This window comes from Mycteria americana, chromosome 2 (genome assembly GCF_035582795.1).
Source record: "Mycteria americana isolate JAX WOST 10 ecotype Jacksonville Zoo and Gardens chromosome 2, USCA_MyAme_1.0, whole genome shotgun sequence".
NCBI lineage: Eukaryota > Metazoa > Chordata > Aves > Ciconiiformes > Ciconiidae > Mycteria > Mycteria americana.
Window position 1 is genome coordinate 35,316,641 of NC_134366.1, and position 17,887 is coordinate 35,334,527.

Consider the following 17,887-nt stretch of genomic DNA (forward strand, 5'->3'; position numbering starts at 1 on the left):
TTATTATTAATCAGTCTAATTATGACTCAATCATGGGTTTAGGAAATTAGAAATGTATTTTCAAATTTGTCAAAGCACTAAAGATCTTTAAAACTTTTATGGCTAAGTAATCTGTGCATCATTTTTTAATGAAGAATAAGCTTGGCTGAAATACATAAGCAATGGTACCTGAGGTGCTTCTAAACAGCATATGCCAAATATGACCCACTTCTGAGTTTCGGGCAGACATATCTTCTAAAAGCATTTACTGAACCATAACTAAGTCACACTATGGTGCACAAAGCCTAGAATAAACACAGGCCAATATCACAAAAAGGATTTATTAGACTTGCAGGTGGAGTGCCTAAAGCAGACCTTAAGACTTTCTCAGCTAAGGATGGATATACGGTATATCAAAGTATAATGCACAAAATAGAATGAAGTGCCCTTGATTCATATTGCTTTAAAATAAAAGAGCGAAGATATTCACATGATATTAGCATTTGAAATTAATAAAGAATACAGAAACTTTATCAAGATGATTTTCCATAAGCCAAAAATTATTCAGGCAGCCCAAGTCAAACACATTAAATCTGAATCTTACATGTTTTATCTCAGATACAAAGAAAAGCTACTGAATAACATTTCCCTGAATTTAGCCTGAAATATATAGGAATATGAGACAGTCTCTAACAGTGTACCTCAAGACTAGTATTCATCTCAATCATCGCGAATAAGCTGGAAAAGAATTGCTGGATATAATGAGCTTGGTTTTTTCCATTACAGTCATGAAACTGTGTTACTCAAGATAATGGGAATATAGGCAAATAAGCTAATGCCATTTTGTGCAAAGAGGATGCTCAATGCAATTTTAACTTACATTCACCCCTCATATACTGTAAATAGCTTAAAAGAAATCAACTCTTAAGCTCAAAATACGGCATCTGCTCAAGACATGGACTGAGTCAAATCTGCAAATAAGCCAAAAGGTTGGTCCTCTTTGACCAGTGGAGCTGCAGTGCTCTTTGCGAAAAACCTGCAACAGTCACTGAGAAGTGTGAAGCCTTCCAGAAAGTGTGGCAATAAAAGCAAGCCCTGACAGCTAGACAACAGCAGGGCTCCCAGGCTGGTAGTCACAGTGGGACTGAAACAACAGGCAACCCTTTACATCAGGGATAGAACAGACCAGGCAGACCTTCTGCACAAGAACAGGTCCATGGATTCAAGTTTTGCAGTCTTCTTTTTTACATGAGCTTGGACAAATCTAAAACCATTCACTAACTCACAGGTGTGAGCAAGGTGACTCTTCTGACTTCTGCCAGAGTCAGTCACCCAGCATAAACCTTCCTGAACCAGAGGGCTGGAAGAGACCCAAGAAAGTCACCCTGTATATCCTCAAGGCAGGATCAGCTATACCAGTGTCATTCATGAACGATGCTTGTTCAAATAGTTCTTCAAGATTTCCAATGCTAACAATGCCTAACCATCAGCAATCTCTGCTTCACTCTCCTTAAAGTTAAAAGGACTGTTTTTCCCTGATATCTATCCTGAATCATCTTTGCTCATCATCATCATCATTGTTTTCTGCTGGACATTTTCCAGCTGGCACACACCCTTCATGAAGCCTTTTGCCCAAAGCCAGGTAGCATACTCTCACTGAGGCATTCCCAGTGCTGAACACAGCAGAAGGATTATTTGCCATGTCTTGTAATCTATATTCCTGCCTAGCATATCTCAGGAGGGTGTTTTGTAACAGCATGACATTGTTGACTTGTGTCAAGATTTCATTCAACCATAAACTCATACCTTCCTTTCCATAAAAATGCCACCTAGTCAGTTATCACGACTAGCCTGCAGCCTGTACTTGTTCAACTGGTCATTCCCCACCGCGTTTAGTTCCTAGAGCATGTCCCTATTGAATATCTCCCTATTTTTTCAGACAATTTATCCAGTTAGTCAAGATCATTTTGAATTCTAATCCTGTCCTCCAGCTTCCAGTCTTTCTCAACTTGACATTCTCTGGAAATATAATAAGCATATTCTTTTTGCCCTCTAGGTCATTAATGAAAATATTTAATATAACCCAATCAGGGAAAACTCATTTATGCGTCTGGTAGCAGGAGGGATTCATAGAGAAGCAATCAGTAAAAGTTGGTAGGCAGATGCATTTAACTGTTACAATTACCTCTTCTTCTCAGTCAGCACACTTTGACATGAATGCAAACAATTCAAGTTCAGGCTGTACAATTTAAAAATCCAAATATGATTGCATCTGTTCTCATCTGAACATTCCGTTTCACAAGGGACCCATTTCAAAGCTCATTATAGTTAATGAATGGCCCCTATAAATTTCAGTGGCCCATGAATCAGGCTCAAAAAGAAGGCTAAACATGATCCTTCACCAACACTAAAATAAAGTTCTGCAGAAGTCAGCATTTGATTTTTAAAAAAATATTTTCATTAATTAAATGAATTAATCAGCAAAACTGGCAAAAAATGGGGTTTTCTCAAACTTTGGGTTTTCATCAAATGATCAAGGAATAAATTAAGTAAATTTCAATTTTACTATGCAAACATCTAAGGGTAAATGAATAACCCACTCAAACCTAATTACCCAAGTAATATCTCAGCATGGGTTGATGGTGGGCCTCACCAGAACAGAACCATGAGTTCAGGGTTGGGCTATTCCAGCTCTCGCAGAGTTTGAAATGCTAAATACGGATTAGAGTATCCTACAGCCTCCAGCAGTCAAATAATTTTGCAATTTTGTAGCTAATCACTTGATGGCTTATCTCCATAGATTCAGAGATAGCAAACTCATTGTAGAGGACTGCTGTGATTACCTCCATAACGCTTATCAGGGAGTTCCTTAAACTAATTCCTGCCTAGACTACATTTTATTTCCTTTAGAAAATAAAAGCAATTAAAGAGTTACCATTAGCAAGAGTTTTACTGTAGCCTTTGGTGATGATTCCAGTAATTGGTTATTCTAATTCCAATGACTGGTTATCATCACCATTAAAATTTTGCAACCTGGAGTCTAAACTTGGCTCATATCAGCCAAGCTTGCAAAAAAATGAAACTCAAGGATTGCAAGAACCTTTCCCTTTTTCCATTTTCCATACAAATACTTCAGGTGTAACCACATGAGCTAGAAGTAAGTGTTCTTACAGTCTTTTTTATCCAGCAACCAGTTGTTCAGTCATTCCTGCGGATCTTCACGAAATTCTTCTTACTTTTCCTGCATCTTCGTTCAACGTAGTTTTGAGTCCTCTTTTAGTGCAAGTACATGCTGTTGCTAAATAGCAGGCTAAGACACACAATCTGTGCATCTTGACAAGACAGGGGTTTTTTTGAATATGATCATTTCAGCTACCACTAGATGTCCACAACATTCAAATAAAAGCCCTCTGCCCTTACACACTGGAGGCAGACATCACCAGAATTTCTTATTACGACTTATTTTCTACTGTTTGGACCATCTTTACAGATTCTTCCCAGTCAGCTGCCCTTCTTCTTCCTTGCTGCATTCCAACATCTAATTCTGCAGCTAACTTTCGGCAGTGCCCCTTATGTGTGCCAGTTAAACTCTCTGAGTTTAACAACGAAGACCTGTTGCTTTCTTTTTGTGTGAACTCATTCGTGCCAGGGTATCAGCAAGAGAGCAGTCACTGCTGAGAGTAGGGCAGCCCAGCAGTAATGCTGGGCAGGACACTGTCCCTGTAAAAGCCTTAGGTGACAATACACACAAATGCAAAAAAGGCTGTTCTTTCAAGAGAGAAACGGAGGGAGGATGGAAGGGAGGAAAAGGAAGACTATTGAGAGGCAGGCTAGAGTACCATCTCTGAATGGACAGATTGTATTTCTTAAAGATAAGCTTATAATGTTTCACCTTTGCATTTCTTACAGCTAAGCTTATAACATTTCATCTTACTGTATTTTGTTTAACGGTAAGATTTGTCTTTTTCTGAATTTCAGTTACCTTGATTGTCTTCTTCAGGATGCCTTATACATCAGGTCTTCTGTCCGTCACTTTGAGAATCGTTCTTTCCCTCCAGGGTGCAAGCTGAGACTGTTAGAAGTGTATGGCTCTCTGTTTGCATAAGGTTGAATACTTTTTCTTGTGTAAGACAGTTTAGTGAATTGGTGGTCTAGCTGGAAATATCTGATTTATATTTTGAAATCCGGAAAAGAAAAGCCCAAACCGTGTGACAGTTGGGAACCTTCAGCTGGGACAGTCACTTACCCTGCTGCTCGCCCAGGCCCTCCAGTCTCTTGTCCTGCTCACTTGTTTTGACTTGTTTCAGATGCTTTAGGGAACTAACTGTGAATATGCCTATATGAAAAGTGTTTGTTTTTTTACAAACCCTCAAGTAGATGCTTGCTGCAATAGCATTGCTTCCACCCGAGCTTTGCCAGAGAGGGATAGTCTAGCCTATCATCCTATAAAAATATGTTCTTTATCTTTCAGTAGACAGGACAAGTATTGACCTGAGCACCCAGCACAAGACCTTCAGTGTTGACTGAAGTCTTCACGCACTCTTCCCGTGCTAATAATAGACCTAATTAGTATGTATATTGTTCCTAAAAAGACCTTTTTTGTGTCAAAAACATAGGAAAGAGAAATTCAGTATATCATTATAGACTTCACTTGTGATTTTTAGCTAGCTGCTTCAGTATCTGTGTTTTAGTTTTACTTTCAGGAAGTAAATTTTGACACTTTTGGCTGGAAACCACTGTGAAAATGTGAAAACCTTCTCAGAATAGTTTTGCAAATAAAGCAAAATAAGGCTTGTCTTTTCATGGAAATTAACAGGCTATCTAATAAGTTCAGATTTGTTGTGAAGGTCATAACTCCCTGTATCAGTAGTGTTCTATAGACAGGAAATTTTATATATTTAAATATGTAACTTTCCTGTTAAATTTTGAAAGTACCCCAGGTATTCTTGTAGTTTATTTGAACTGCAGTATAACTTGGGCACATTTCCACCTTTCTTCCACTTAAATGTGTACTTAACCATTACAACTGCTGCATTTTGATTCTGTGACTCTTGGAAGGAGGATAAGAGCTGCTCCTTACTCAGTGGGAAATAATATCTTTTAAACAGCCCTAAATCCATCCTAAATATGCTGCTTTCCACATTGCTATAGTCCTGTGACACAGAATATCATCGTGATAGCAGTTTTACTCTCCAGCTTCCCACAGGGAGGAATGCAACTGGTCCTGGTGGCAGGATTTGCAGTATGTGAGATGCCTTCCCATCAGTTAAAAGTGAAATCTAAGGTTCTGCCTGCTCAGGGAAAATCGTTGACTTAACTTTGTCAAACAAAAAGAATTCTAGAATGATTCCACATGCAGAAACTAGGTTGTAAGGCAATACCTTTTAAGGCAAGTAATGTGTAGTTCGGTGACTTTAGTTTGCAAGCCTTTTTGTACCAGGTTCTGTGTTGAACAGTCTTTTGTTAATGAATTAGTTTATGAGTCTGGGATAAGTGTGCTACAATTCTCTTCTGAATTTCACTTATTAGAATAAACCATCCTATTATGTCAGTTACACAGATCTGTTTTATGTAAGAGGATAGTGAGTTTTGGTCAGTGATACTTGGTCAAATGTAAATGCAGCCTCAAGAAAACAGGCAGCCTCTAGTCATATTCTAGCCTCTAGGAACATATTCTTGTACAGATCAAAAAACGTAAAGATTACTCTGAGTTCATGAGAATCTGTTTGCCAGTGTTGCACATGTGAAGTTAAATTTGTCTTTATTTTTAAGTGATTTCTTATGTAAACCATCCTCATATGATCAAACTACCAGTCTGCCTCCATACCTCTCTTCACAGGAACTCTTGTATCTGCTGGCTGGTTTGAGGGGCAATTAGCTTTCCAAAAATTATAGGAGACAGGCAGCTAGGTAGTGGAGATTATTACTGTACCTCAATTAAAGAGAAGGCCAAGCTCACGTCATGTTACACATTAGAGTATCTATACAGCACAGCAGTTTTTGTAAATGTTCCCATTGCAGATTAAGCTTTCATCAGACTTCACATCTCTGTAAAGATACAGATCTCTTTGTTGGTTGGCATGAATCCAAGAGAAAGCAAGCATCATTTGATCTCTGGAGCAAATGCTTAGTTCTGCCTGTATGCATTTAGCAGTTAGATAATGCCTGGGGGCAACGTGACTGAAATTCTGCTCTCTTCTCGGCTTGGGTACCTCTGCTCTGACTACTTGGAAGTCCTACCTTGTAGGGTCCCAGGCAAGTGATGATTTCACAGGAAATGGAGATACACTGCTGTGTCCTTCCTCTCATCCTTCTTTAAAAGCAGTTTCCTGTACATTATGTAGGGAGTTAAACCCTGATGATGTACGTGGGGAATCCTCAAAGCACATCAACAGGATCAAGCTCGTAAGGGACCTGGCAGGATAAGACACCAAAGTGGTCAGCCATACAGAGCCTGAGGGCACGTACAGAGATGCATACCCAGGCACACAGGGACCTGTAAAGTAAGGTACCTATAAGTGCTTCCCGGTTTGGCAGCAGCCAAGTGCCTATGTTCTATTCCTATTCCTGTTCTCTTTATTGGGTCTTATCTTGCATTTTTTTGGCAGCAGTGGAAAGGGAAAAACCTTGCCTACTTTCTCTGCTGGTATTATACTCTCTGGAAATATAGGTTATGCCTCAGAAGACTGAAATGCCAAACTAGAGAAAGCCATGCTAGTAAGGGAAGCACCATAGCAAAATCAGCCTTGAGATCTGCCCATAACCAAGATCCTCACTTCTCCCACCTGTCCTCAAGCACCTTACCATGAAGGCACAGCCTGAGGTCTTACTGACTTTTCAGCTCAATCTTCACCCAGGCAAAGTCCCAGTAAAATCAGCATTTCAATGAGAATGAAAATTTGTCCAACAAAGACTAAACACAGATTTTATCAGAGAAGTTATTACAGTTGGGCTAGAGATGTCAGCTGACAAAAAAAGTAAGGGAAGGATACCAAGTTTAGCAAGATCATGATGACTACTATTAATAGGGGAGGTGTGGCTAAATTATGTGCCAAAAATGTATCTAGTAGATGCAGCAATTCCCTTCTGATCCCTCCTGTGCCTGTAGAAACACAATAAATTATATGAAAGTATTTGTAACACAACTTTCTTGAATTAACCCTGACTTCACAAGTGCATTTTTCTCTGCTACCAAATGGCAAAATCCACACATCTTATTTTAAACATATCACAGCAGGTAAAATGTGTGCTCAGCCCAAAATCAGGAAGTGTAATTACCAAGCATTTTACAAAAGGCTTCATATTTAGATCTTTGGTCTCTCCCTCACTCCTTTCCCACTGTTTACGTGAAGAGAAGTGCTGATGTGAATATTTTCTTGAGTTTCATTTTTTGAAAACTTCTGTTAATTCTCCCATGAGCATTTTGACAGCAAGCCAACAATTACATTATGAAACAAACTTGTCTTTCTCCTAGCAAACTGCAGAATCAAAACCAAATAGAAAAATACTACCATAAGAAAAAAGACTTGTTAACTAGGACCATTAGCCATGTTTTATTCTTGGCTTTCATCTTTTATTAAAGTTTAATTGAAAGATATTGAAAGTAGGCAGTCTATCCCGTATAATGTGTATTATCTCTAGGAGGCAACACAGTTTCTCCTATTGTCTGCAATAGTGTTATATAGTATTACTGGCAAGAAGAAATATCATTGCCTACTGTAATTTAAGAACAAAAAGTACTGAGGCAAAAGGAGGAAGACCTTTTGTTCTGCTTATCTGTATTTCAACTTGGACATATTTGTGATAGATTTTTACAGCCACTCTCTGATATGCCGTGATGCTGAATAAAATGTACCTTGGAATATTTACCTGCCAAGAGGCAAGAGGGGAGAGATGTGGAAACCTACCACCTTGGCTAATAATTAGAAGTCCATCATCTTTCTCGCCTCTGACTCATACAGTCAGAAAAAACCTAATGTTTGCCACAGCAAGTGAAAATTAGCAGGGCCTGACATGAATATAAATGCTAGCCAGGTTGTGATTTAATGTCTATAAAACATTTTAAACCCTTACATACCATATGTTTTGTAACTGAACTCAATTTGGGTACACAGTAGCTACCCAGAACAGAAGCAAGATCCACATCATGGTTTTGATATCAAGTGCATTTTTTCATTTATGAGTAAAAACAGGTCAGACTGAATTCTTGGTTCACTGTGTCATGAAGGGAGACCAGGCAAAGAATTAGGCAGAACTACAAATAAATATATTTCATCTACTTTTTCAAGGATGTCCTCGGTAAAAGTAAATTTTTCAGGATCCAAGTCTTTCAGAATTCACAGAGGTTTCAAAAGTTTTTTCTAATAAAGATATGCTGTTTGCATGTGTTTTCAATTCATTCATCCTTCTAAAAATTCTGTGCTTGGCAAAATGGGAGGTAAATTTAGTCTGCAGCTGTTCCCACAGGCTGTTGAGTTTAATTGAAAGTAAATGTGACCCAGCGTCAAAGTGGGCATTAAAACAGAAGACTACTGGAAATCTTAGGCTTGGTGCATGAGATTGATAAACTCCCCAGCTGCTGAGCAAGGGATGCATTGCATTGCTGTATGTGTGAGTGACACCAGAGCTCTGGAGGGAAGAAGTCCTACTCTGGACCCCTCTAAAAGATGAGATCTGTGTTTGTCCTAACACAGAAGATGGCTGTACAGAGTTAGCAGTGTGCTGCTGCATTCAGCACAGTAAGCAGTTGAAAACTGTATTTGGCAAGTGTTTTCCCCTTTCGGCTTTGTCCTTTCATATGTATATGGATAAGCAAATTAAACCCCATTCTTAGTGTGGTAATGGCTCGACTATCCAAAGGAAAGCAAACACACACTGCAGACAGTGATACTGCCTCTTACTGACATTCCAGGTACCAATTTCTTACCAGTTCGGGATTTCCTCCTTGAGACAGCCTGTTTCCATTGCCCAGCTAAATTCCTCACCCAGTCTAGCACCCTTTGCGATTCAGCAGTTTCACTTTGTAAGTAATTTATATTTATCTGGAGAAAACCTGCAATGGCTACAGGCAAATAGTTGTGGCTTGCCTGCTTTCCCCTGCTAGAGGCGAGGAGCACAGGACTTGCCTGGCGACTCTGAGAAGGCAATTGTTTGTTAGGGGCGGGTTGGGGAGTTTTTGGTTCGTTTTGGTTTTTTGGGGTGGGTTTTTTTTTTTTTTTAGTAGGCAAGGTTTGCAGGGTTAGGCAACATCTTCACACCAGATCGATCACTTTAATGGAAAAGAAAATCCTCATACCTGTTGCCAGGCATTCATGTCTGATCTTCAGGTATGAACATTAAAAAAAAATAATCTCTGAGGTGTGGAGGAGAGGAGGCGACTGAAGGCTTAAAAACATGCGAGGGCTGTGTAAGAAGGGGCAGCAGTGAAGAGGGGAAAGCCCCTGCAGTTCTGAGCATTAAAACTTCTTCCTCCGAGTAGTTCAAAATCTGATGGTCTGTTCCTTGCAATCGGAGGCAGGAAAGCAGGCGGCGTTAGTACTTTGACATCTCGTTTGCAGGCTGAAGGTATTCTCCTTGCCGGCCACCTTTCCTCTGAGAGGACACCTTTGCTCGGTGTGCCCATTCCGCTGCAGTCTCCTCCCCAACAGCCCCGAGCCCCGGGAGCCGCCGCCTCCCCGTCCCGCGGGGGTGCAGCGCGGGGAGAGCCTGCCCGCCTCCCCCGTTAGCCCTTCCCAAATCCGTTGCCAACGGGGTTGTAAGAATTTACAACGACTGCGAGCTCGGCAGCAGTGTTAATGAGGTGTGGAGCAACTCCAGCCGGCAGGAATACACTTTCTGCCTTTGCACGCACGGTGTAGGGAACACCCGACCTACCCTGAGAAGTTGAAGTTTAAAAATATAAGAAAGTACTTTGAAGCGTCCCTTCGGGCCTGAGTTCTCCCCAGTATAACTCTCAAAAAAAAAGCCGCCTCCGACCTAGCGTTAAACCACATGAATGAGTTTAGCAACGCAGTCAAAAGCTCCCTGTCACCCTGTCAGCTCCCCCCTAGCAGCTCTCAAAAAATTCGGGGGTGGAACACCTAAAACAGATCCCATGCCCTAGTGCCTGCTTTCGCATTTCCCGCGTCTCTCCATCTGCGACGAAGACATCGTCCTGCCCAGGCGGGGAGGCCCGGCCGCCCCATCGCCCCGCCGCCGGGGCCTCGGCAGAGCCGGGGGGCTGCAGGTACCTTCCCCCTCTTTTCCGTGGAGATTTGCTTTCCCGTAAAGGCGAGGAGCTGCGCCTCTGCCCGCAGACCATTTGCTCCGTAAATAAATAATCCCACCCTCCTAACGAGCATCGCGGGGTGTCCCTTGGGGGGGGGAGCAGGGTAAGAAGGGGGGGAGAGGACAGCTCTTCCCCGGGGGGGGGAGGGAACTGGCTGTGATTAAAAAAAAAAAAACACAAAAAAAAACGAGTTTGAAGGACACTTGCGGCGCGTGTCTGCGAAGCCTCACTTAGCCTCCCAGGTGGCGGGGTGCTGCTTTTTGGGGAGGGGGTCGACAGCTCAGCGGTAGTCCCCACTCGAGCAGCCCAGGAAATATTCCTGCAAAATCCACACGCACATCGGCGCCCGCTGCGAGGACTCGTGTGATGCCGGCGGGGGCGGCCGGGAGGCGCGTCCGCGCCTCCCGGCCGCCCCCGCCGGCATCACACGGGTCACCCGCGGAGCTGCGCGGAACCCGGGAGGGTTCCCCCCTCTGCCACCGGTGCAGCTCGGTCTCCCCCCATCGCGGGACAGCCCCCCCCCACCCGGGACCAGCCGCCGACGGGGCGCACACGCCGGGTGGCGCTGCGAGCCCGCGGCAGGACCGGCCACGCCGCACCCCTGTGTGCGTGTGTGTGTGTGTCTGTGTCCGAGCCGGGGCAGGAAAAGGGAAGGGGAGGGATGAGGAGGCAGCTCCCCCCCTCCCGAAAGAAGCAGCCCTGCAGCGATGGGGAGAAAAGTCCAGGCGAGGTGCAAAGCCTGCCGCCCAGCAGCAACCGGGATGGGCGAGTGGCTGGCTTCAGTGCCAGCGGAAGGTGCGCTGGGCAGCTGGAGGTTGCACCGAATATATAGGCACACGCATACACATGCTCCTGTCTCAAGAGATGTGGCCGGGAGTAAAGTACAGTGTGTTGCCGGCGGAAAAAAAAAAAAAAAACAAAAAAAACAAAACCAAAAAAACATTATTTGCCCCGTCGCCGCAAAGGAAACTTGCACGGCGTTACATCTCCCCAAGGGCAAACGCTGTTCAAAAGGAGCCTCCCGCTCATCCATCGCTCTTTCCCTAACCAGGAAGGAAGTTTCGGTGTCACTATTTGAGGAGCTGCAGTATTATAAGCACAGAACCCTCCCTTCTCCGTCCCCGGCCCGAAGGGAAGCCCTGGGCCCCCAGCCGGAGCAGGGGCTGCCCCGCAGCACCGCCGCCCCGGGGCGACCGACGCTTCACCTGCAAAAGTTGCGGTGCTCCGTGACTGCTTTTTGCACTTTGCAGAGCAATATCGCTCAGCCTGAAGAACAGAAATCTCCAAATACCAAGACCGAAGTCGCTCCCCAGGAGATGGGTCCAGTATGCGGCCTCTCACCGGGCCTTACAGGCAGTATAAATACATCTCTTGCAGAACTGTTCACCGCTCAAGGAGTAATGTGGGGTCCCAGTTTGTTTCGAAATCCACAAGTGTAAAATGGAGTTATTCTGTATTTAGAGTGCCCCACTAAAGCTCCTATGCAGTGTTGCTTGCCATTATCCCCTATTTCCCTAATCCCTTTTTTAAAAAAGTGAATAATTCCAAGCGGCAGTTAGAAAACCATAGAACTGGAAACGCAGTAATTGTCCTAAATGGCGCAGTTTTTCTCAATGCACACCTTCCTGATGTGTAACAATTTCCCCATACGCTTTAGCACAAGACGGCCAACTAGCCTGAAAAGATATCACACACACAATAGTTGAAAAATTGGTGTTCTACATTTTAAAGAAGATATTGCAGAATGTGCCTTCCTCCCTGGAAATGTTGAGGAATTTTTTTTCATATCGTTAGGATAATAAGGCAAAGTGCAATGGAGCGAGCTGAGAAAGCAGACCCTGATTTATGCTAAGAAACACAAAGTTATTCTGATACAGCAAAAGAGTTTTGTCCTTTTATCATAAATCTGGTGAAAGCGTGAGCAACCGCTCACCTAATTTGTTCACACCTTTTCCCGGCTCTTTCTTCCCAAAGCTAAACCAGAGGTCGCTTCACAGAATGTAACTGAAGTGTGGCGGGTTTCGGCAAGTGCATACTTACAACCCTTCGTACTGAAAGATTTGTTGGACTGCATCACGTATCCTTACCCCGCCACCTTTACAGCTGTGAAGGTGTTGACGGGTGGGTTAGCCATCACATACACAAATAAAGTGTTTGAGATTTCATTTCTTGCTTTCTACTTTCACATTCCTAGACTGGAAGCAAAGGAGAAGCCAACACCCTTTGATCGCTGTTTAGTCTCAGCAGGCACAGGCCGAGAGTAGTGGGAAGGGCACTACGGCAGGCAGAAATGAAGTGGTGTTTTAAATCGCTTCAGCTGCGCACATCTCCCATTACTGCTCTATTGAAAATTTAAACTGGAAAATGACAATGAAAAGCCGGAATAATGGGAAAAGCAGGACACGAAATTCGATAGACACTGCTAGAGCTTGAAGGGGAGAGACTTAAAAGGTCAGAGAGCAAACGGGAATGGCCACAATCATCTGAAGGCAGTTGGAAGGTAAGTTGATGGACACCGGTTTGACCTGCGGGTCAGCAAACTAGTTTAACTCTACCTTGATCTGCACAACGCAGAGACAAGTTCCCGGCTCCTATCAAACAACTCAATGCCCTTATCTGGAAGGGTTTAGTAAAAGTAAATCAACTACAAAAAGGAGCTATTCAGCCTTCAAGTGCTGGGTTTTGCTGGTAAAAAAAAGAAAAAATATGTGTGTTCTCACACAGCCTGGATGCAAACCGACAGCTCCTGAGCAGCAGAAACACACGCTCCTTCCCGGGGGAAGGATGAGTTTTGTCGCTGGCTCTATCCCACTGCCAGACTGCCCTGTGACGGAGCAACCAGTGCCCTAAACAAAACAGCAAGCTCCTGGCTAGCGGCGTTTTGCTAGTGCCTTCTTTTCAGGGGGATATCAGAGAAGCAGTACTAGAAGTTACCCACTGCTCTGTTTCCCTTTCCTTTTCACTTGGTGTTCAAGCCATTCCATCAGGACGGAAACCTCCAGGTAACATAAACGCTGCCTCTCGCTCCCATTGGGGAAAGCTGGTGCTGCTATGCCCCTCCATTTAAATGGCATTAAAAAAAAAAAAAAAAAGAAAAAAAAGGAAAAAAAAAAGCAGAGCAAACTGTTGCTTTGTTTCAGTAGGAAACTTTGCAGGCCTCTGATGGTTGCATCTGTAATGAAGCAAATTCAGAATGCAGCTCAGAGAAACTCAAGCAGAACAACTCCTGTTTCCAGTGGACATTAAAAGCCCCTTCTAATCTCTACACCATGCAGAGAACCAGAATCTTCAGTGCGCCTGGAGTTGACTCGTCTCCACTTTTTTGCTCTGCATTTTAATACCTGCTGTTTAGGTTATCGCTAATAACCTGCTTTACAAGTACGCACAAAAGATCTTTCTGCTATGCACATTCCATGCTCTAGCCCTGATTTTGCAGTACCCCGAAAGTGAGCATCGCCCCCCTATGTAATCCAAGAGGCCAGATTTCCAAACAGGAACAACACTTCCCCATTTCCCCCCCCCGCCCAAAAAAAAGTGTTAAGAGAAAGCGTTAGCGTTTGGTTTTGCTAAAACGCTAAGCAAACGCCGTAAGTGCTTTTCTATCTCGAGCAAAAGACGCCAGGTTTTAGGAAACCCTGGCAATAGTGTTTTTATTGTTGTTCGGGGACAGTTTTTTTTTTTAAACGACACAGCCAGGGCGGTGGCGCGGGAGCGGCTGGTTGGCAGCACCCCGCAGCCCTTGAAATCGCCGCGGTTCCCGGTCCTGCGGGGAAACGCCCCCGGACGAGAAGGGAGTTTTCACGCACAACCGCGAAGTTTCCCACCCCCGAGCCCTGCAGAAGTTAGCGCTCGCTACGGCAATTAGCATCGCTCCCAGCCACAAACACGTCGCCTAAAAATAAAAGCGGCGGACCACTTTTTATGTCGTCCTTGAAAGCAGTACCGACCCTCCGCATTTCGGTATCAAATCGCCCTCAGAATGGCTCTGGCGCGATGCGAAGTCTGAGGAGGAGGCGTATGCAAAGCAGTCCCTCACACACAGGCGGTTTTGCGACAGGCACCGTATCGTTAGTTTGGTAAAAATAATTAAAAAAAAAAAAAAAAAGGTATTAATGCCTTTCCTTTAGTTTCCTCTACCAGTGCATTACGAAAAGCAGGAAGCAGAACGCCAGCTCAGTCGTTCAAACGCCTCCGAGCTGCTCTCGTTAGGTGCTACCGTTACGACGGGACGGAATTCGTTGTATTTTCACTTTTCTCAGAAACTCCAGACAACGACTCGGGCCATATGAATTCAAAGTAAATCATTGCCTGCAACGGTGGAATTAAAAAGAAGCAAAACAACTGGCTGACCTAAGGTAGAATGTTTTATCTGGAGTTTATTAATACCATTTAAAATATTACAGATAAAAATCAATTACATTTCATGCATTTAAAATGCAAATCTAAAATGTTCCAGAGAAGGGCTTTCCATTTCAATGTGAAATATCCAAATTATTTCAACATTACAATGAGACAATTAGTTTGCAGCATTGCAAACCGCTAATGTAGTGTCAGGAGTGTTTATTAACATTTATCAATATTATTTTCAGGAAATACACATAGGCCAACGTTAGTTCAGTTTCACTTGGACAGTTTATTTAATACATGGGTCGTGGCAAACCCACTTTATGAAATATAGGAGAACTCTCACTGTAACTATACCTGAACTGCCAGCAAATGCAAATAAGTACATGCTCCATTAAATTAAATGTCATTCAACATTTATCAAATATTGTTTGCTTAATTACAGTTGTATGCCTACCTAAATTAATATTCAAGCAAAACCTATATCCTGAAGTGAGATTTGCTGTACACTTCAAGGAACGAGTCCAGAAAAAGAATGCAGTGAACCAGGACTGCAACAATAACGCTTTCTCGTGACAGGAAAAGAAATAAAAATTTAAAAAAAAAAAGCTCAAGTGTACTTCAATATATTTTCAAATATTTACTGGAAGTAATTTACAAGAAAAATACTATACAAAATCGTCTCCTGGACAACTGCACCTCACACCGGTACATTGGTGGAGTTATATTTAATTGTTAGCTAATCTAGAACGATTCCCCAGTTGTACAAACCTATAGGTTCAGACGTATTTTACAAATATTTTATTCTCCTATTCCCCCCCCCAGCCTCCCTTTTTGGCATTGGAACTACAGCTTCGCTTGAAACCCACGGTGCTTCTTCATTTGTTTGGAGTTAAGAAATACACGACTTCCAACCTAATTATTTTCAGCGTATTTCGCGATTCCTACTCAAACGGGAATTATACAAACGCGCTGGCAAACGGAATGAAATTTGGACTCGGGGAGGTAAACGATTTGTTAAAATTAAAAAAAAAAGGGGGGGCGGGGGGAGAAGGGGGAGCACGCTGCCGCTCCGGCACACCGGGCTGCGAGCGGTTAACGAGATGCGGGCAGTTCTGAGTCTCAGCTCGGCGCTGGGGCGGGGAACGACCGCGGCTGGCGGGCGCTGCCGTCGGAGCCCCCCGCCGCGGGGCAGCCCCGGCCCGCCCGGCCGCGGCTCCCGGGGCACCGCTGCTCTGCCGGCGCCAGCGGCGGAGGGAGGGGGTGCGGGCCGGTTTCCAGCAGTAAAGCGGGAGGGAACGTGGTTTTTTCCGCTCTAAAGGCAACCCGGGGGCGTCTCGGGGCGAAGGGGAGGGGAGGCGGCCTCGGGGCTGCCCCACGGGGAACCGCGGCCCTCGCCCCGTGCCCAGCCGCTCCCCCGCCCCCGTCGCGGGGCTTGCGCGGCCCGGCCGCCCCGTGCGGGGCTCCGGGCGGGCAGCGGGGCGGCCGCGGGGGCTGAGCGCGGTCCCTGCGGAGCCGCGCCGGCTACTTACGTGTCCGCGTCCCCGCCGCGGGGCTGCGCGCCCGCGGGGGCGGCGGCCGGGGGCGGCGGGGCGGGGGGGCGCGGCGGCCCCGCGCCTCCGCCCGTCACTCCAGGCCGTTGCGGTGGCCGGGCTCGGGGGGCGGCAGCAGCTCCGGGGAGTGGCAGGGCGGGCTGCCGGCCGCGCTGTGCTCGCTGTCGGTGTCGCTGCCCTTCTTGCCGCCGGGGCCGGGGCCGCCGCCGGGGCCGCCGCCGCCGGGGCCGCCGGCGCCGCCGGGGCCGCTGTGGGTCTTGACGTGCTTGCTGAGGTGGTCGCTGCGCATGAAGCGCTTGTTGCAGACGGGGCAGGCGAAGCGCTTCTCGCCCGTGTGGGTCCGCAGGTGCCGCTGCAGCTCGTCGGAGCGGGTGAAGCGCTTGCCGCAGAAAAGCCAGTTGCAGACGAAGGGCCGCTCGCCCGTGTGCCAGCGCAGGTGCGCCTTCAGGTGCGAGGTCTTGCCGTAGACCTTGCCGCAGCCGGGGATGTGGCAGCTGTGCAGCCCCTTGCGCCGCAGGCTGGCCCCCGCCGGCCCCAGCCGCTCGGCCTCCTGGCAGTTGGGGCAGTCGCAGGTGGCGCGGCCCGAGTAGCGGCGGGCGGAGGAGCGCGGCGAGGCGGCCAGCGGCGCGGCGGGGCCGCCGCCCAGCATGGAGCCCCCGGCGCCGGCCAGCGGCGAGGGGGCCGAGTCCGGGTAGGAGCCGGGCAGCACCGGCTTAAATCCGTCCATGAGGTGCTGCCCGGCGGGGCTGAGGAGGTGCGAGGAGGCGCCGCTGCTGAAGGCCGAGTGGCCCAGGCCCGAGTAATCCGAGTTGTAGCCGCCCAGCGGCGAGTGGAGCGAGGTCTGGAGCCCGCCGGCCGCCGGGTGCAGCGAGCCGGGCAGCGCGGCCGCCCCGTTGGGGCTCTGCACGTCGATCCAGCCGGCGCCCACGTCCCACCAGCTGGAGGCGCCCGCCGAGCCCACCTCGCCGGCGCCCAGCCCCGGGTGCGAGGGCTTGAACCAGGACTCGTAGGGGTGCGCCATGCCCACCCGCGGGTAGATGCCCTGCAGCCCCTCCACCGACGTGTGCACCTTGGAGATGAAGACGGGCTGGTGCGCCGCCGCCTCCTGCCCCGCCGCCCCGCCGCCGCCGCCGCCGCCGCCGCCGCCGGCGCTGCCCGGCGCCTGGAAGACGGAGTAGTCGTTGGCGAAGGGCGAGCTGGCGGCCGCCGCGCTGCTGGAGGTGAGGGAGAAGGCGCTGGAGCCCGGCGAGCCGCCGCAGCTGAACGAGTCCGAGACGAGGGCGGCCGCCGCCGCCGCCGCCGCTGCCGCCGCCGCCGCCGCCGAGGAGCCGTTCCGCGCCGCGCCCGCCACGCCGAAGCCCGAGAGGCCGGAGCCCACGGCGCCGCAGCTGCCCGCCGAGGACGAGGAGGAGGAGGAGGAGCGTTTCCAGGGGTGGAAGCCTTTGCCGAAGGAGGACGCGCTGTCCGAGAGGGCGGACGGCGAGGGGCTGGGGCTGCCGATCTTGTTGCAGGTCGCGGCGAGCATGGCCAGCGGCGTGGAGCCTACCCGCGGTTCCTCCTGCGGGCACAGAGGAGAGAGGGCCGCCCCGCCGGCGTCAGGGACGGAGCGGCCCTGCCGCCGCCGCCCGCCGCCCCGCGCCCCGCGCCCGGCCCCGCTCCGCTCCGCCGCCCGGCCCCGGGCGCAAAGTTTCGCGACTCCCGCGGGAGGATCCCTTCGCCGGAGCCGGCAGGGCGGCTCTGCCTC

General features: G+C 47.5%; 1 protein-coding gene across 1 annotated transcript; it reads right to left on the reverse strand.

Annotated features, from left to right (window-relative positions):
* Window positions 1–16,216: 16,216 nt before the first annotated feature.
* On the reverse strand, window positions 16,217–17,683 carry SP8 (Sp8 transcription factor). The gene has a single exon (XM_075495555.1). The coding sequence runs from the start codon at window positions 17,666–17,668 to the stop codon at window positions 16,217–16,219; it is 1,452 nt and encodes a 483-aa protein (XP_075351670.1). The 5' UTR covers window positions 17,669–17,683.
* Between the last annotated feature and the right edge of the window lie 204 nt (window positions 17,684–17,887).